Source organism: Triturus cristatus, chromosome 12 (genome assembly GCF_964204655.1).
Source record: "Triturus cristatus chromosome 12, aTriCri1.1, whole genome shotgun sequence".
Taxonomy (NCBI): domain Eukaryota; kingdom Metazoa; phylum Chordata; class Amphibia; order Caudata; family Salamandridae; genus Triturus; species Triturus cristatus.
In genome coordinates, this window is record NC_140595.1 from 781,931,565 (window position 1) to 781,952,617 (window position 21,053).

General features: G+C 47.3%; 1 protein-coding gene across 2 annotated transcripts in view; it reads left to right on the forward strand.

The window, feature by feature from the left end:
- The window catches only part of LOC146782824 (alpha-2,8-sialyltransferase 8F-like), a 222,952-nt gene that overhangs the window by 153,976 nt on the left and 47,923 nt on the right, over window positions 1-21,053 (forward strand). For both annotated transcript variants that reach the window (XM_085639218.1, XM_085639219.1), the window contains exon 5: window positions 16,961-17,073. In XM_085639218.1, coding sequence (XP_085495344.1) covers window positions 16,961-17,073 — 113 coding nt within the window. The remainder of the gene's footprint in view (window positions 1-16,960; window positions 17,074-21,053) is intronic.

The following is a 21,053-nucleotide window of genomic DNA, read 5'->3' on the forward strand; positions in this document are numbered from 1 at the left end:
GATCCTATTTTTTCAAGTATAGCTGAACTAAAACGGAAGGACCCCATCCCCCTTCCTTGGTCAGACCACTTTTTAGTACCTTTCTTTTGGCACCCACCTATCACAAGCTCTCATTCGCTAGCAACATGCACCCAAATTCGTCCCTGGCCAAAACTATCCGTAGAGGACTGGACCCACGAATTGGAATCAACCAAACCCAATCATGACACTGATCCTTCCGTAGCTAACAGAAAGTTCTCCTCTTGGATTGAGAACTCACTCATTACAGTACTACCCAGAAAAACTATATTAAAAAAAATTGACCTAATAAATCCCCATGGTTCACTTCGTCTATTGAAACAACAGTGTAAAAGATTTGAATGAGCATGGAGGAAAGACTTCTCAATAGACAAGAAATCCGAATATAGGTCATCCATCGCATCATACAAAATAGAAATAAAAGCAGCCCAGGCCACTTATTACGAGGAAAAGATCTTATCCTCTTCTAATTCCTCCAGAGAAATATTTCGGATCGCAAAAAAACTCTTGAAAGTCCCTGATCCTCCTGCGGACCCTGACTCGTCCGTACGCCGATGCAATGAATTGGCAGGATTTTTTTCCACCAAAATTCAAAATATCCTCAGACACCTCCCACAGACAGACAATGAGCACACACCCAAGCTTTCTGACCCAGAACCTCAGAATAACAACCACCTTTTAGAATTATACACTCCACTCACCGAGGAATTACTTTTTCCCATCTTAGACTCGGTCAAAAGCGGGTCACCCCTCGACCCTGCCCCCCGTAACATTCTGAAGTTGGTAGCTCCCACGGTCGCCTCTCCCATCACCAATTTAATCAATGCCTCTTTAACATCGGGTACAGTCCCCCGAGATTGGAAAAATGCAATGGTGAAAGCTTTATTACAACAAGCATTTGGTGCAATGCAATAGGCTTCGCATTTACGAGAGTTTAAGTTATTGGCATTGTAAATAACAGTGGCGTCACTAGGGGGGTGCGGGGGGTGCGGACCGCACCGGGTGACACCCTCACGGGGGGTGACACCAAAGGGCCGGTCCGGTCGGTGTGTCACTGTCTGTGGTGCACTGCAACCGTCCGTGCACAATGTTATTGAAACCAGCAGTCCAAATTAGAAACCAAAACGCAACGACGACGCGCGCAACCTAACCTTGTTCTATTCACAGGAGGTGCCTGTGCGCAGCGCGCACTGTCTCCTCCTCCGCCGCGTCTGCGCGCCTCGGCAGTGACGTCATGTAGTCACTAGAGGGGTGCAGTCGGCGATGTTGTTACGGGTGGAATCCGAATCCCGCATGCGCATTGGCGCCCCCCCAAGTGCGCGTGACTTGGCATCACGAGGGACGAGGAGGTGAGGAGGTCTCAGGTCGCCGTCGCCACACTGCCACTATAATTTAATTTTATTCCAAGCAAGGCCGACCGAGGTAGTCCCCCCCCCCCCCGTCTGCAACTCAGCAGGTGAGTGGCCTACTATTGCCTATTCAGTGCAGGCCAGGGCGGTGGGCGATTCCATTATCATCGGTAAGGTTTCAGCTGACAGTGAACTGAGGATGAGGGTGAAAATGAAAGCAGGTGCCTCTGGCGAGCAGCAGGGCACAGTGGCCGCCATTCACCAGCACCCTGCACTCAGCCTCACTGGATCCGGAGCAGAGGGGAAAAGTTATTGTTTGAGATGTGTCACGAGCCCGTGCAGAGAGAATGCTTGCAACGCAAGTTAAATGCTAGACTTTTCAGGGTAATTAGTGCTCGGGATGCCAGGCGCCGGTGAGACATGGAGACTGTGTATGAGCTCAAGGCCAGGGTTTGTGAGTATTTCAGCTTTTTGGTGAGGTCTGAAGGCAAGAATCCCCTGATAGCTATAGCTCACCCTGTTCGAGCTTAAGTTGATTTATTACACAGTGGTTGATTTCAATACAATCTTTTGTGTGAAATTTTATCATGGTGGTGACCATTCAGCGAAAGGGGTCTATTTACAATACAGGGTTGGGGATATATCATTTTATGTTTTTAAATTTGGACAAATTCACCATTTTAATTTGTGCAGCAGACTGGTGGGCGCATTGTGCAAATACAGCGGTTAAGGCCAAAGTGTTTTTTAGGTCTTGCCTGATACAACACATTTGCTGTCGCTTGCAGTACACTTTTTTTTTTACCTTAACAAGGGCTTGGAGCCATTGCTTACCACTCGTAGGCATTATTGTCACTCTTATTTGCTGACTCATAATAGGTCCATGTGTTCCAGTTTCACTTTCGCTTCATTTTTTCTCACTTCCTTGGTGCATAGACTAAGTACTGATGGCTTGTTTTTTATTAGTGTCCTTCCACGGAGCATGCTGGGATTGGAGTACAGTTTTTTTCTTCTTCCCCCATCATTGTTGTTGCTGCTTGTTCATTGTCCCCCCTCCCATATCATTGCTTACCTGTTGTTGCTTGCCTTGTCCCCTTCCTTCTCCCGCCTCATTGCTTGCGCTATCTTTGTGGCGCCCCAATCATTGCTTGCGTCTTGCTTGCCCAATGCCCAGTTCCCCGTTCTACATTGTCGCTTGTCCCATCGTTGCTTGCCCTTTGTTGCTTGCACCTTTCTTGTTGCTTCTCCTCTCCATTGTTATGTGCCACGTTACACGCCCAACACCCGCAACCATTGTTAGTTGCCCCGTTACCACCCACCTGCTCCCACCTCCCACCCAGCCACTGTTTCTTGCCCTGTCTCACCGGAACCCCTCCCACCAGAATTATTTTTGACAAAGCCAAATAGCTCTTGCATAGGCGAGAGCTGTTTACTTTTATCAATGTGTTTTTTAGCCATGTTGTACAGCAGAACGTCTTGCTGTGCAAAATGGCTGAAAGTAAAAAATAAAAAATCTGCTATGACGTGAGTAGCTTTGACCATGTCTTAGCACTTTTACGTTTTTTATTTTCAGCCATTCTGCACAGCAGCTGCGTTAATGTACAACATGGCTAAACAAACATTGATAAAGCAAATAGATGTTTTATAGATGAGACCTATTGCCTTTGCCAATGCTTGTTCAAAACTACCATCTCACCTACATCAACAGCAGAGTCTATCTAGTTCCCCGTATTATTATAGTTGAGGTCATTTACGACCATATTGGTATTGGATGGATATGTCCAAGTTTGATTTTTTTTTATTTATTGTTTTACTATTTCCATCATGTCACGATAAGGGTAGAGAAAACGTAGAACTCTGTGTTACAAGGACACTTTGTTACCAAGTACTGGAGTGTTATTCAATACGCCATTGCATTCTGTCACCTGGCTCAGTTCAATGCATCCGTTTGACTATCAACCCCAAAAAACGACTGAATCCCAGGACTGGAATGGTTGTGCTGTCATGATCATCATTTGGCTATCTTATCAGACTCCTTTGCTAGCCTTTATTTCAAAGGATTTCCTTACTCTTCTTGGGTTTTTCCCTCCCTAGGGCACTGCTTCTTTACCATTCTTTTGATGGGATAACTTAGATCCTTCCACTCATTACATTTAGGGAACTACTTTGCTCCTTTTGTTTTCAGCACTTCATGGGACTTTAAGTGCTTTTTAGCCTTATACCTCTTCCCCCGTCAGCTGCTGCTTCTTTCACATCAAGACTCCACTTCACTCTCCATGTTGCTCCCCGGTAACTCAGCTCGTCCTATGCTTGCTTTACCAATTTAATAGATAAGAATAATAGATGTTGTGTGGTTCCAGGGATCAATCATACCCAAGCTGAATAATGGGTGTTTTATGTATTTAAGCCACAGTAGTGTCGCCGCTCCTTTTTGTGTACCCAAAATATCCCTAAGTCCTATCCTATATGGTTCCAGCTAGGTCAACCAAATCCTCAGCCAGTACTAAATTGCTTTAATCCTAACTTTGGCTGTTATGGATTGCATTCCCAAATCCATTTGGAAAACTAATGAAGTACTTTGGGGATGTTTTCGTGCAGTCCTCAAAAATTTGTTTTCTGCGACCCCAGTACTGATCCATAAACTGCGATAGCCACTGATTCAGGCGCTATACAACTAATTGTCTGAGCGATGGAGTGATTAAGGAGACTTGAGGGGCACTGTTAAAGGGTGATAGTGAGGGAATGCATGGCTGAGGTGATCACTGGGGGGGCGCCAACAACCATTGTCGCACTGGGCACCACCAGCGCTAAAGCCGGCCCTGCTAGGGCCAGTCTCAGAAGTTGTAATGCCCTTTTGTATTGCCGCATGGAATTTTTGAGAAGTGAGAATGCCAAAACCTAAGTCAGAACGTGATGCCTTGACTACTCTGTATAAAATTGTAGGAAGCTTTGTCGTGCTATATCTCCTACCATAACTGTAGGGACATGCCATGCCTGTTGACAATGCATCACATTTACTGGGGACAAAGGTACCGAATACGGAGCGGGACGGACCTATCTCTGGTGTTTGAGCAAATTAAGTGAAATGCACATGTATTTTTAATTCCAAATACACATTCTTTCATATACTCATGGATTGTCTGATGCAATGTTTTAACTATGAAAAATACATTGATTTTAATCACACCCAAACATATTAGCGCTACTTTACAGAGTTTGCCAGTGAAGCAGTACTTTTCTTTTCTTGTCTTTTTTTCAACAACATTGTTTTCCATGGTGGGGAAGTGCACCAATCGTGGGGTACTGCGACGAGTGATTGATCGGTGGATTGGTAACTCTAAAGCATGTTCTACTGCTTACATTTCACATGAGGGTGGGGTACCCGTACCACCTGACGCCTTAGGGCCGAGTTCGCGCTATATAAAACTGCAAAAAAAATAGAATGCCTTTATCGGATTCGGAATGCACGACGAGGCACTTCTCTACTTGTTTAAGTACACTTGGCCACAGAGTCACCAGTCGGATCCAATCCCCAAGCGCATTGCCCCCAATCCCCACAGTTTCGGCAAAGCCAATAGGACAGGCCTCCATGTGATGAGGAGCACTCACAGTGAACCGGAGGAGATCCCAGGCACAAACAGCCCAACATATGACACCCGACAAATGCAGACCACCCTCCTACCAAGGGGCCTGTGCGACACAGTCGAGGGAACCACAGCATCCCGACAAACCCACGTGAACTCTCACCTAGCATACAGTGCACCACACTGCTTCCAAGAAACGGCACTGCAGGAACGCCAACGACTGACAATGCTGCATGCAGGCACAGCAGGGACGCCAACGACCCACAATGCTGCATGCAGGCAGTGCAGGGATGCCAACAACCCACAATGCTGCAAGTGCGCACTGCAGGGACGCCAAATGTCATGAAAGTCACAGCTTTTGCAACATTGCTTGAAAAGCTGTTACAGATGCCTGCTGATATGTGCCTATGACGCAAAAAGACTTCTGAAATGGCTCGGAATGTTTTAATCGCGACTCACTCATCAGCCTCATTCTATTGACTGTGACGTCTATGTTGTGGAAATTGGCATGGGGTGCTAAACTTTACGTTGGCTATCAATATGAGCCTCCTTTAAGCTCTTTGCTAATATTTTGCTAGAATTGTTGAGGAAAATGACATGGACATTGCAAAGATTTTTCCACTTCTCTTCCAAATCATTGGCAAAATCAAGTATTGTGAAGATCGAAAGAGCAGTGTGACGCAATGATTGACAAAGTTTGCCTACATTTACAAACGTTACTAAGGATTTTGTATGGTCCCGTTATTTGCCAACTGTGTCCACTGGCGGACTCGGAGCGGAGGAGGTCCATGCGGTAAGTCGTGAGGGGGTGACACCATGAGTTACCCGCACCGGGTGACACCAACCCTAGTGACGCCGCTGGTAAATAACAATGCCTTTTATTTATGTTTTAAAAACAAAAATAAAAGGCATCGTCATTTACAATGCCAATAGCTCAAACTCGAGTAAATGCGAGACCTGTTGCATTGCAAATGCTTGTTACAGAGGGGATCATGATTTCAAAACGAAATATCATACATCCCGTCCTCTTACGCTTTTCCCATAATTCACTAATCGGTCCAATCGCCTGTATCATACTTTGCAGGTCATTAAAACCCCATCCACACCGGGAGAGTCGACACGTATTTCACTGGGAGGGTGGTCGCCTACACTTGAAATGAACAGCGTAGATGTCCCATACACAGAAATACAGACATGGGAAACTATTTAGAATGTCACCACAGTAAATGCTTTATGATTGGCATGGTGTGGAGAAACTGTTGACTGCTTGAGAGAAAAAATAGAATAGCTATGTGTTTCCGAATCCAGATAATTTAGAATAAAAACAGAAGCAAATATATCCGCCCTTGTGGTTTTGGGGTTATTAAGCTTCGTTGTAAATTGCAGGATGCGGTTAGTGATTATTGCACTCATAAGAGGCATCTGTTTTCTGGAACGAGCATTTCGGCTCCCAGACGGGAAAGGTCTCAACAGTATGAAATAATCACGAGGCATGTTTGATCATTCATTTAAGCACTTCTGGATTTATTTATTTATCCATTTTATTATTAGATGTGACTCTGTACCCCTCTGTATGTCTCACAGATAACCACAACAACATATACTCTAATAACCTGAGAGTGAATTTATTTTTTTGATATTTTGTTTATTTTTTCCTTTTCCTGTTTTGATGATTGCTTTTTGGAGGGCATGTGTGGTGTCGTGCCAGGCACTTGTCTCTAGAGGTACTTTATGTCAGCCAGTCATGTTTCTCAGATGCAGCATCACAGTGCTTGTCCTTGCAGGCTTTCACCCAGCCGCGCCGCGGGTCTTTCCCAACTGTTTACCAAGTGATTTCGTGCTTAGTTAGGGGCTGAGAGGTGGCGGGGGGAGGGGGCGTTGGGAGGGATATTAAAAGGCAATGTCTTGAAAAATATCTACACATCACAATAAATAAAACAACAGTTTGCGAAACTAACAATTCTGAAAGGGGTTTATAAGTTTCTTGGAGATTCCTTATTTTTCAAAAAATTATTTGCTTATATACTCACTGGAAGAGCGCTGATTGGCCATTCAAAAGCGTCTGATTTACTTAGAGCAATTACTTTATTATGGTTGTTTATTTCCAGGGTTTGAAACCAGAACATATTGCCTTGAACCTTGGCTCCTCCACTTGCCCATTCGTTTGAGTGAGACTGAGTGAGTCGCCTTTTCTCCCTGTGCCGTGGTTCCATTATCAGTAAATTCGAAAGTGCCTAAACATGATTTAATTGACATGGAGCGCTGTTAAAGAAAAACAAGTGTGCGCGCCTCGCGCAAGTAGGGGGTGGGGAAGGAGTGCGGCCGAGAGCAGGCAGCGTTTTCTTTGCGGGAGCGAGCGAGATAATTGCTAACACATGGCGCCGCTCGCTCCCGCAAGGGAATCGCCAAACGTGCACGCGTTGCCATTCAAAGCAATGCAACGCGTGCACGTTTTTGCCTGCAAAACTGGACCGATTTCTAAAGGTCTTTTTCCTACGCAACGCATGCACGCTGCGTAGGAGAGACCTAAAAACCACACTTAGACCCCGCCGAATTGGGCAACTATCGCCCTATTTCGTTACTCCCCGGAATTAGTAAGATTGCGGAAAAATATGTCAATCGCACCTGGAAACCTTTAAACTGCTCCACTCCTCACAAACAGGCTTTCGCCCTGGTCAAGGCACCGAAACTGCACTGATAGCGCTAGTGGAAGAATCAAGAAAGATTCTTGACTCTGGAGGATCTTCGGCCATTATCCTCCTGGACCTAAGTGCAGCCTTTGACACGGTGAACCACTGCACCTTGATTCACCATCTCAAAAAGGTCGGAGTGACAGGTACGGCCTTATCATGGCTTCAATCGTTCCTGGAAGAAAGACACTTCCAGGTATTCAAAGGTAATACCTTATCCCATCCAGTCCCGCTGCAATGTGGAGTCCCCCAGGGCTCGTCCCTGAGCCCACTCTTTTTAATGTATATATGGCCCCCCTAGCGGAGATCGTAGCCCCTTTTGGAATCCACATAGTCCCATATGCTGATGATACTCAGCAAATTGTGGCATTGAACCAGGCGGAACAGTCGCCCACAGATCTGTGCTCCTGTCTCAAGGAAGTCGCCAGCTGGATGAGCTCATCTTTCCTGAAGCTCAATGGTGACAAAACGGAACTCATGTTGCTGGTCAACCAAGCAAGCTTCAACCCGAGCACTATGTGGCCGATCTGCATGGGCCCAGCTCCAACGCCATAAAGGAGATAAAACGTTTGGGCATCTGGCTCGACCAAGATCTCACTCTCAGAGCCCAAGCAAGTAAAACTGCCGCCGCTTGCTACGGTCTGCTCAGAACAACCCGAAAAATACTTCCTCTTCTACCCTGCCACTCAAGAAAGCTATTGATCCAGGCCCTGATCCTCTCTAGGTTGGATTATGGTAATGCTCTCTACCTGGGTGCCCCCAACTCAGTGATCGTTAAACTACAAACCATACAAAATTCGGCAGCCAGACTGCTCACGGGCACAAAAAATCGTTGCTCAGCAAAGCCTGCCCTATGTTCCCTTCACTGGCTCCCGGTACCGGAGAGAATACATTTTAAAGCCCTCTGCATCGCGCATAAGAGCTTGCAAGGAAAAGGCCCACGTATCACCAAAAATTTGGTTAGACCATATAAGGCTACTCGAAGTCTTCGCTCGGACGAGCTTCACCTGGCAGAGGTACCCAGAATTAAAAAGGCCAGAACAGGCGGCCGCCTTTTCTCTTACAATGCTGCTAAGCTCTGGAACTCCCTACCTCTCTCTATCCATAAGGAATCTAACCATCTGACATTCCGCAGGCAATTGAAAACTTGGCTATTCCGATAAAGCCGCCCCCCCTCTAGCACCCGCTGCAGCGCTGGGATGCCTCCGGGTAGCCATGAGCTATATAAAAGCCTCTTTCATTTCATTTCATTCAATGATATGTTTGCCTACCTGTTAGTTTGTTTGGTGTACTGCAATGGCTTCCAACTGCTTCTGGGTGGGGGAGTGCTCCATCCTGCTCAGGTGTGGGACAGAGGGAGTGGTGGGAGTAGTGGTACGGGCTTCCCACCCCCAAACACCCTCCCTGGGAAGATGGCTACCTACTTGTAAGTTTGGTGTGCTGCAATAGCTTTCAACTGCTTCTGGGTGGGGTGGGGGGAGGGTTCCATCTTGCTAGGCTGTAGGACAGAGGGCATGGTGGGAGTGGTAGTGCAGGCCTCCCACCCCTAAACACCCTCACTGTGAAGTTGGCTACCTACCTGTAAGTTTGTTTGGTGTACTACAATGGCTACCAACTGCTTCTGGGTGGGGCGGGGGGAGGGTTCCATCTTGCTAGGCTGTGGGACAGGGGGCATGGTGAGAGTGGTAGTGCAGGCCTCCCACCCCCAAACACACTCACTGTGAAGTTGGCTACCTACCTGTAAGTTTGTTTGGTGTACTGCAATGGCTACCAACTGCTTCTGGGTGGGGGGTGCTCCATCCTGCTCAGGTGTGGGACAGAGGGAATGGTGGTAGTAGTGGTACGGGCCTCCCACCCCCAAACACCCTCCCAGGAAAGATGGCTACCTACCGGTAAGTTTGATGAGGGTAATTTAATGGCTGACTCATGCTTCTGGGTGGGGTGAGGGGAGTGCTCCATCCTGCTCAGGTGTGGGCCAGGGGGTATGGTGGGAGTAGTGGTACAGGCCTCCCACCCCCAAACACCCTCACTGTGACGTTGGCTACCTACCTGTAAGTTTGTTTGGTGTACTGCAATGGGTTCCAACTGCTTCTGGGTGGGGTGGGGGGAGGGTTCCATCTTGCTAGGCTGTGGGACAGGGGGCATGGTGGGAGTAGTGGTACCGGCCTCCCACCCACAAACACCCTCCCAGGGAAGATGGCTACCTACCTGTAAGTTTGATAAGGGTAATGTAATGGCTGACACATGCTTCTGGGTGGGGTGGGGGGAGGGCTCCATCCTGCTCAGGTGTGGGCCAGGGGCATGATGGAGTAGTAGTGCAGGCCTCCCACCCCCAAACACCCTCACTGTGAAGATGGCTATCTACCTGTTAGTTTGATGAGGGTGATGTAATGGCTGACACATGCTTCTGGGTGGGGTGGCGGGAGGGCTCCATCTTGCTGATGCAGTGGGACAAGGGGGCCTGATGGGAGTTGTAGTGCTGGCTGCCTGTACACATGCCCCCATGGTAATATTGGTAGCTACGTTTGGGGTGAATGGGAGTGAGTGAATGTTGGATCTGTGAGACATGTTTTTGTGAGTGTGTGGTGCAGATGAATGGAATTTGTCCTAGGTGGTGTAGCTTTGTAGTTGTGAAAGACAGTACATATCACTGTGGTGGTAGTCATTTGTTTGTACTTACCAGCCTCCACTCCCCCGGCTACTCCTGTGAGACTCTCTGGATGCAGTATAACAAGCACCTTCTCCTCCCATGGTGTGAATGGTTTTGGTGGAATGGGAGGGCCACCGCCAGTCCTCTCAGCCAGCTCACGGTTCTTGCTTCTCCTCTCTTTGACAACCCTCTTCAGATCATGCCACCGCATCATGATGTCCTTTTTGGATCTTGGGGTGGTCCCTACTGCATTGACCCTTTGGACTATCCTTGCCCACATTTGTGTCCTTGTGGCTGATGGTATCTGTTGGACCAGGCTACCAAACAGTTGTGGTTCCACCCTGACTATCTCATTTACCATGACTGTCAACTCACTCTCAGTGAATTTGGGCATGTTATATGTTGACATGGTGTGTGGTGTGCAAAGTGGTTGTGAGTGCAGGGGTGTGAGTGGTGGGTGTGGTTGTGATGTGTATGGTGTGTGATGTGCAGGGGGTTAGTGGTGCAGGTGTGGAAGTGGTGGTGGTGCTGTGTGTGGTGTGAGTAGTACTGGTGTGTTGCTTTGCCTATCCTTTGTTGTGAGGGTTGGGGGCCTTCAGTCTTGGAATGTTGCAAAGGATTGTGGTCAGGGAAGGGGCTGGTTTTATACATCACTATGTGGGTTTGTCCAAATGGGGTATTGCTGTCAGGTGTGTTGTGTGTGTTGTCCTGGGAAGTGTATTCTTCTTTTTACCATGTGGTTGTGTCATTGGGGTGTTGTTTGTGTATTTGGGGGGCATGGCTAATTTGCTGTGTGCACTTTTTGGCCTTATTGTGGGTTTTTTGCTTCGTCCGCCATATTTTTCACGGATCGTCCGCTGCGGTGGCTATGCTGCAGCTCTTCCACTGGCTCTCCCATTCATCCCAGTGTGCGACCGTGGTGGACGGAAACAGCGGTACGTACCACGGGACCATCGGGGATATCATAATTACCCGTGCGGTGTCTCCGCTATGCTTGCGGCGGGTTGGTGTTTTTCCGCTGCGTATCCGACTACCGCGGACGGATTTTAACCATCACCACCCACTACGGGCATTTTTTCTTGACCCCGTTCCCCTGCGGTCGGTTTTTCATCCTTGTGAGGGTAGAGGTAGGCTGGTAAAAATCTGAATGGCACAACGGGAAGAATCCACATGTAGGGTTTTAGAAGGCACAGTGAGTGTGCGGTCCTGGCGTGTGCTCCAAATGGGTGTATCTGTGTGCTGGAGGTGCAGGCTCTTTGTACGTGTGATTAAACATTATGGTTCAATTAAATGTAAATATGTATGTACTTGTATAGCACACCGCCACCCCCAACAGGGGTATCCTGGCGCTTTTTACTCATACCGCTGTGGAACCCATCCTGGCCTTTCCCTGTGAAATGTCCACTCCTGGGCACCCCCATGGTGAAGCCAGGCATCCCAGAGCTGCTGGGGCCGTTGTGGAGATTAAGCAAGCTATTGCCCAGAGTTGCAGCGTGGAACCCATGATTAGAATAGGCACCGAGGCGAGAATTATCAGGTCCGAGGAAATTGAATCCAAAACCTGCCGAGGCGGGGGATTGAACTCTGGTCCCGGGCCAGAACTCTGCATCAGGGTCTGCCGCTCTAACCATTGAGCCACACTTCTCCACATTAGGCATGAGAAGCTGATGCTCTGTTCCACTAATAATTAAGGTTGCTTGCATTCAGTTTGGGCTTCTTACTCGATCATGAATCTTTTTATGCCTGCACCTGGACCGCCACAAAGCAGAGCAGCTTCCGTCTGTCTGCTGGGTTCAATGACCTTATATACTGTACATCTCCTAATGGTCGTCTTTATGATATATAGGAAACCTTGTACCTATGTCACAATTATGTCACCACTGTTTTAGGTTCAATTTTTCACTGGGACACAATTCACTATTGTTAGAGTATTATTTAAATACCATGGTGCCGATTCCGATCCGCGAAAAATATTCCCCGTACGAATCGTATCCGGATTTTTTACCGACGAATCGTACAAGTCCCGTACAAACTGGCAAGTGCGATTCGTAAGTTAAAAAATCCATACGAATCGCATTGGGAAAATTCCCCGACACGTCCTCGGCTCGGAAAAAGTGTTCAACACGTCCCCGGACAGTTTTACGTACGAATCGGTAAACTGAAGTCCGAGCACACAAGTACGATCCGTCCCATCCGTCCGAATGCACAACCGTATGGAAAAAACACCGTACGGAGCGAACTCCCATGGCAACCACGGAGACGTCCAAACATGTGCCCGCATACGCGCCGAACACCCCCCCAGCCCACCCCCCCAAGTACGCGCCGTACCCACAGCGCCCCCCAAGTACGTGCCATACCCCCAGCCCCCCCATGTACGCGCCGTACCCCCAGCCTCCCCCAAGTACGTGCCGTACCCCCACCCCACCCCCGTAGGCACGGAGCGTACCCACACCCCCATAGGCACGGAGTGTACCCCCACCCCCGTAGGTACGGAGCGTACCCACACCCCCGTAGGTATGGAGCGTACCCCCACCCCCGTAGGTACGGTGCGGAACCCCAGCGCGTAGGGCTGGGGGTCTGCACCGTACCTACGGGGGTGGGGGTACACTCCGTACCTACAGGGGTGTGGATACGCTCCGTACCTACGGGGGTGTGGGTACGCTCCGTACCTATGGGGGTGGGGGTACGCTCCGTACCTACGGGGGTGTGGGTACGCTCCTTACCTACGGGGATGTGGGTACGCTCCGTACCTACGGGGGTGGGGGTACGCTCCGTGCCTACGGGTGTGTGGGTACGCTCCGTGCCTACGGGGGTGGGGTGGGGGTACAGCGCGTACATGGGGGGGCTGGGGGTATGGCACGTACTTGGGGGGCTGGGGGTACGGCGCGTACATGGGGGGCTGGGGGTACGGCGCGTACTTGGGGGGGGCTGGGGGTACGGCGCGTACTTGGGGGGGTGGGCTGGGGGGGTGTTCGGCGCGTATGCGGGCACATGTTTGGACGTCTCCATGGTTGCCATGGGAGTTCGCTCCGTACGGTGTTTTTTCCATACGGTTGTGCATTCGGACGGAAGGGACGGATCGTACTTGCGCGCTCGGACTTCAGTTTACCGATTCGTACGTAAAACTGTCCGGGGACGTGTCGGGCACTTTTTCCGACCCGAGGACGAGTCGGGGAATTTTCCCAATGCAATTCCTATGGATTTTTTAACATACGAATCGTACTTGCCAGTTTGTACGGGACTTGTACGATTCGTACGTAAAAAAATCCGGATACGATTCGTACGGGGAATATTTTTCACGGATCGGAATCGGCACCAAAGTGTTCATGTAACGATTTACTCATATTTTCGAATCCTTCATTTTATCAGCGCAATACAACCAATATGTCTCACCAAAAAAATGAATTGCAGTATCAAATCTTTTCAAAGTATCAGTGTCCTTTCATATAAAAGTATCCAATCTCCGTAATGTGACAATGGAGAGACTAACTCCAATTAAAGCAACAAGTCCCTGAAGTACGGGGCACTCTGCAGAGTTGATAAATAAAATAAAAGATTGCCCAAGTTAATGCTGTATCCAAATATTAACCTTTGATGAACCCACCAAAATCTTTGACTCTTACCGCGATAGTAATGCCACGGCAAATCTTTGTCCGAAAGTAAGCAACCTGCATAATTAATTCAAAATTCAAAAGTTCTGTGCGGATAATTATCCGAAGGGAATAGAAGGGAAAAAGGTCTAAAGAATTTTCGTATGTTTTCTGAGCATCCAAAGCTGTCATTGCCTACATTTCTGGATAGAATAATAAGTTACTATCTATCCAGACACCTAATCTTTTCACTACCGGCGTCAGCCACCAATGTGGGCCCCATAACTGCGGTTGCTTGCCCACTATTAACCTCCTATTTATCGGTCTTAAGCTTAAGGTAATTAAGATTCATCAGAGAGAACTCATGGGATTCATCAATCTCTGTCAACATGGAGTACGTAAATGTTGAAAAGAGTGGGGTTCAGGGTTCATCCATGAGGCACCCCAAACTCCAGGTGACCGTTCGAGAAAGAAAACGTGGTCGATACCACTTGAAAGTAAAGCCCTTCCAGAAAAGACATAAACCAGAGTAATGCTTTGTCAAAGATCCCATAGTCTCCAAGTCTTTTTTATCATCTCTCTGTGGGGGACAGTATTGAATGGTGCACTGAGGTCTATAGTATCAGCGATACAGCACCTCTTATATCAGCAAGATCTTCTGTTTCAGCAAGCAGCGCAGACTCCGTGCTGTGAGTAAGCCGGTAGCCATCTTGTGAGGGGTGAAGTAGTTGATGTTGCCCCTAATATTCCAACAGCTGTGTATTGTTAAAAAAAAATCCAGCATGTTAGCCAGTATTGGAACTATGGTTTGACAGTCTATTGTGAGGGAGTACTCCAGTCAAATTGCCAGATATTTTTGTGACAGGTTTCGGGACGTGTGAGTCGCCCATATCATTAGGCCATTGAATCAGTGGTGTGTGAATGGCAGGGTTTCCCAGTAGCATAAGCTCCGTCTTTTCACTGTTTAGCTTCAAGCAACTGTTTGACATCCATTTTGCCACCTTCTAAAGACAGTGAATAAGCTGATGGTTTCTTGAATTAGGGCCATTTGTCAAAGACACTACCAACTGGTGTCAGCTGCGTGAGACACCGCTGATATGTCAAACTTCTGCACTATGTTTGCAAGCGGTCGCACGTAAATGTTAAATAGTATAGGGCTGAGAGGCGAGTCCTGTGGAGCACCACAGGTAATTGGTAAACAATCTGAGAAACAGTCCTTTTTCCATCACTTGAAAAGGTCTGTTCTCTAAAAAAAGAGGTAAGCCAGTCCAATGCTTCACCCTGAATTCCTACTTCCCTTAGTCTGTCTTTTAAGATGGCGTGATCCACGGTGTGAAAAGCCGCGCTAAGATCGAATAGGAATATAGCGGCCGACCCACTGTCATCTCATAGCGCCTTTAGCCCCTCTGTAACCACCAATAGTGCTGCCTCTGTGCTGTGGGATGCGCAAAAGACGATCTGAGTGGGGTGAAGGATGTCATGAGTCTCCCAAAAATTGGCCAATGTGTGATTTACATGTTTCTCCAAGAGTTTCCCAAGAAACGGCAGAAGGGAAATAGGATGCAGATTATTGAATATTGTTGGGTCGAGGTTAGCTTTTTTTTTAACGGTCTGATGACTGCATGCTTCCAAGATTTGGGAAACAGAGTTGTGTCTAGTTAAAGTTGATGATGGCATAATAGTATCCAATGCTTTAGCTAGGATATGTGGGGGTGCCGGGTCAAGAGGCGAGCCAGATTTAGTCGTTTTAATTAGGTTGAGAACATTCTCTTCCTCAAGTTTAGGGAATTTAGCTAGTTGGAAATGACAATGATACTCTAGCCTTAAGTCCTTTATCCAAACCGAATTCCGTATTGCTCGGGAATTGATCATATAGGTCTGTCACTTTAGAAGAGTGAAAGGGAATATTGCTTTCCTGGAGGCTGATCAGAGTTTTGACCACACTGAATAATTCCTTTGGGGAGTTTGCGACTGGGAGATTTGTCCTCATAGTATTTAGCTTGTGCATTCTTCATTTCGTTATGATAGGACCTGATTGTAGATTTATATTGAGATTTAGGGCAGGGTCATACTCCTTTCTCCAAAGTCATTCTAGTTTTTTACATAGTTTTTTTCAATAAAATGAGCTGTTCATTGTACCATGGAGCCTTTTTGGGATGTGTTTTACAATTGATAGTTTTCTTGGGCTACACACATCTAACAACTGGATAATCCACTTCTCCCATTGCTGATAGTCCTCTTAAGTTTGCCAGCAACATTGGGTATATTGTCCCTCAGGACTGTTTGCCAGGTTTCTGGGACCAGCTTCTAGTCGCGATTGTTTGGGCTCTAACCTTAGTCTGCTGAGCAGGTTTAGGTAGGCTGAACGTAATAAGAAAGGGATCTGACCAGGGGACTGGGATTGCTTTAGGTGCCGTGATCTGGGGATTCTTGGAAAAGATTATGTTACAAATAAGTAAGGGCATGATTTAGTGTTTGGGGGGCATCCGACAGTCTGGCACAGTGGCAGGGGATGTTATGTCTGCCACCCATACAGGCTACTACTTGCCCTATCTAGAAATCACAGCTGGCCCAGCGGTGATCTCTGTATCTCCAGAGGAACTGCCGTTTTAGCAGTTCCTCTGAAGGCACAGCAAGATTGATAGTGACCACCATCTATCCCCAAAGAGGGAGCTTGCTATTGAAAAACAAAAAACGAATTACCCTTACAGTCTGGGAGTCTTCACCCAGCATGTGGGGGTAATATTTCATTCTTTTGGTTCGAGACCGCCAGTTTTGTTCCTGGCAGTGATAGACAGAAAAAATAGACCCTACTCTCTAAAGAGGGAGTATCTGATGTCCTTACTCTAACGGGCCCCATTCCATCAGACCCTTGAAATACGTTTTCCACTGGGAGAGTCAGCAGTGTCACCACCATCAGAAATATGACCGTGTGTCCAAATCAAAATAGAGCGGGCAGACTGAGGGTTTGACGGGCAGGATACTCCAAATATCACTTGTCTGCCAAACTCTAAATGAGGCTCTAAGTGTTCCTGAGCACCACAAGGCAGTTTTATATTTGTGCAACTTTTTCTTTTTCCAGATGTCCCCTATTTCAGGCACGTCGCTTAAATCCTGTGCAGTGGTGGGCAGTAGCGACATCTTATCCGGAAGCTGCTGTGGACGGGAGATCGACCAGAATGACTTTGTGATCAGGTAACTTCTCACTCAGCTGCTCCTCGCCCCTAGCTTGAGGAATGAGTCCCATCAAAGAGGAATTTAAAAGTTGAGATAAGGAATAATACTAATGATGTTATTAGCAATAGCAATAACAATACTCCTAGAAACCTGATTGCCACCAGGTTGGCCAGAGGAGTCTACAAACAAGCACTAAGGGACAGAAAGCCAAAAATGAAGCAGGAGGCTTGGGTGGCCCTATATTTGGCCTCAGTAACGAATGACAGTGCGGCATTCTGGAAGGCAGTTAGGGCTCCTTTTTGAGCTGGGGATGGCGGCCCGTCGCTTGAGATAGCGATCCCGGAGGAACAGTGGATTAACCATTTCTCCCAAGTATACAGTGGCGAATACCCTGCTCTTTACGATCGATATGCATGCCCGGGAGACACTGGGGGGAAATTGTTTTTTGCAACAGAAGGAGTTATGGTTCACCCTAGAGGAGGTGGAGAGGGCACTTCACGCAAGTCAAGGAGGAAAGGACCCGGGCCCCTGACGGGCTCCCCATTGATATATTTAAATCAAACGTTCCCATGTGGGGGCCCCTGCTGGTGCAAGTACTTAATGCAAGTTGCTGCACAAATTTTTTATCTACTTGGGTACTCTCAACCATTGTGGAAATTTTTAAAAAGGGGAATAGACAGGATCCAGGATGCTACAGACCAATTTCCCTGCTAGTTGCCATAACAAAAGTAGCAGGTAGAGTTCTACTTGAGCGTCTTCAGGACTGGGCCGAGGAGAACTCCATCCTGTCAGACTTGCAATATGGATTCCGGCCCGGCCTGGGGACCGTAGAGCAGGGTTTAAATCTCTCTCTGTTGGTGGGGAAATATACCAGGGCAAGGAATGGGCACCTGTTTTTAGCATTCGTGGATCTCACAGTCGCTTTTGACTGTGTGGTCCACGCTAAATTGTGGTCAATTTTAGAAGTCATGGGAGTCGATTTAAACATTATTTACTTTCTTAAATGTTTTTATTGTGAAGCTAAGGCCTCTGTGCTTTATGGCACAAGGGGTGAATGCTCAGAAGCCTTCCTGATCAGGAGCAGAGTCAGACAGGGATGTGTCTTGGCTCCGTTCCTTTTTAATCTGTATATAAACGGGTTGGGGAAGGCGCTCCTGAACGACAATCAGGACTTCCCTACAGTAGCGGGCCGTCCGATTCCAGAGCTTTTGTACGCGGATGACGAGGTGCTGATGTCCCGTACTCAATTTGACCTTCAACAAGTCTTAAACAGCTTCTCCCATTTTATGAATCAGCTAGGCCTAAGGGTGACCACAACTAAAACCTTTATGATGCGTTGTGGTAAAGGCATCAAGAAACAAAAGGATATGTTTATTGGAGGCCCAAAAATCGGAGTCACTACAAATTTTTCTTTTTGCTTCTAATGATACATGGGTACAAGCAGTCTCTGCTAAAAAATTGGCACTTGTACGCACCACTTCTGCTCTAATTGCCTTCTCAAGAAAACTGGGCAAAAGACCACCGGTGGAACTTTTAAAGATCCACAAGGCTAAATGTGTCTCAGTGGCAACTTATGGGAGCGGAGTCTGCAGAGTCTGGGGATTTGCTGACCCTTTACCAATTCAAAGAGTAGAAAACTTGTTTTTAAAATATGTTTTATCTTTACCAAATAGCTGTGCCACAAGTGTTTGTCATGCTGAATTAGGCCTATCATTTATTTCTGACCTAATCAAGATTGAACCCGTGCTCTTGTGGCACAGATTGTGGCTTAAAGAGGAGGCCAAATTGAATAGAGACTTCCTCTCAGACATTATGAAATTGGAGGGAGCAATGAGGATACCATGGCTTAAATATGTTTTTAACTTTTTAAACAACCACGATTTCATTACAGACCACGATTCATGTTATTCTTTTCTGTAAATATTATTCTGTATTACGGACCACATTTTTGAAACCTATTTTTAAACAGTTTGGATTACGTCAATGCCGACCTGCCTTATTGGCCTTGCCATTACTTGACCATCGAGTACAGAATTTATAGTGTCACTATTTTCTTGAAAAAAACTCTCTTTTATAGGAAACAATTGCTCAATATTTGATTAATTCTTATCAAAAGCTCCTTAAGTTTAATACTATTTTATTCACAAAATGTTTTTAATGAACAAGTGTAAAGACTTTTTTTTTCTTTTTATTCTGCTTTTATGATTGTTTTTGCTTAAACATTCGAATAAAGCTTTCCTGGTTGATTGATTGATTGACTCCTCTATTATTCAACAGTTCAAGGCGTTCCCATCTATACTTCTAGCTCTGTGTCCCCATCTGAGTCTGCTGCAGGATCATGTAATAATGCAACTAAGGCCTCCCACGCCCTCGCAGTCTCTAGCGCTCTTTCATTATTAGATCTACTAGCCTGTTGAAACCGAACTGTGCTTTCACTTGTCGCCCATTTAAGTACTTCTGCCCTCCACCGTGCAAGGTTAGGCCCTTGCTTGGATTTCCAATACATTGTGAGATCCCTTTTAGCCAGTAACAGGTCTAAGTCCAAGAACTTACTCGTGACTTTTGTTTTAGTTGTATGCGGTAACCAGTGTAATAGGCACACACCCATGTCCGGCTCTATCTGTCTTTCTGTAATCTCACAGAGCAAGTCAACCACCTCCCTCCAATACGTTCCCAGTTGCGGACAACTCCACAGCATGTGGTGAAACTCCGCTCCTTCTAAATTGCAACGCGGGCAGTGAGCTGTATCCACTTTAAAATACCAATTGATCTTAGCTGGAGTTAAATATGCTCTATGTAATATATAGAAGTGAACCAATTGGAACCTAGCAGTGTGCGTGCTCTTCCACGCTCTCTCGACTAGTTTGGTCCACGTTGTCTCAGGAATTTCCTTACCAAGATGTATCTCCCATTTCCGCTGCAATTGGCTCATTGGTTTCGTTCACTCATTCATCATACGTCTATATAGGCACGTGATAGCTTTGAAGGTCCCCGCTGCCATCACCACATACTGGCATGCCATAGATGTTTGCGGTTCCGACAACCCCCCTCCCCAATGTCGTTGAATTGCTGACACTAGGGCTGAGTGCAATAAGAAATCTCCTTTGGGTAGACCGCATCTGTCCTGCACGGGCTCGAAAGGCAATAAAACATCATCTTCATATAGGTCTCCCAATACTTGTACCCCCAGCTCCTCCCATGTGGCCAGGGCAGTCAAATCCCCCCCATGTGGGAGTACAGTGCACATACCCAAGGGGATCTGCGGAGCATATGGGCAGGCAATCTCGCCTCTGCGCTGGGTCTGGTTCCAGCACAACCTCAGCGTCCGCTCCTCATGGGATAACATCCCAAGATGAAGTCGCTGTTGAAGTATAATGAAGGACAATACATGACGTGGAATCCACCTACCCTCCGGACCATCTGGGCCTCGGAATTCCCTAGCCACTGCTTGGGTGAACCATTGCAGTTGAGCTGCCAAGTAGTATAGCTCAAAGTCTGGGACTGACCATCCCCCCTCACCTCGCAGTTGCATCATTGTATCCAATGCCACCCGCTGCCTACCGTTTCCCCACAAGAACCCTCCTACCATAGAGCGGAGCATTTTGAAGTATGAGTTCGGTATCCATATCGGCAGCGCCCTAAAATAGTATAGCAACCGGGGGAGTGCCACCATTTTTAGGAGTGCTATTCGGCCTGCTACTGAAAGCGGCAGAGTTCTCCAGAACGTGAGACTACACTTGATGCCTCTCAGGGCTCTGCCTATATTACCTTCCAACAGATCCTCCTGTGTGTGATAGATGTTGGTTCTGAGCTAGGGCAGGCAGCGGGGTTCCCACCGAATATCTTTCACATGTGCAGGGCTCGGCATTGATATATCCACAGGGAATAGGCAGGTCTTTGCCCAATTCACCCGCAGGCCTGAGGCCGAGCCAAATATACGCAGTAGAGATAACACCACATCTAGAGCCTCCTCTGTATTGGCCAAGAACATGAGTAAA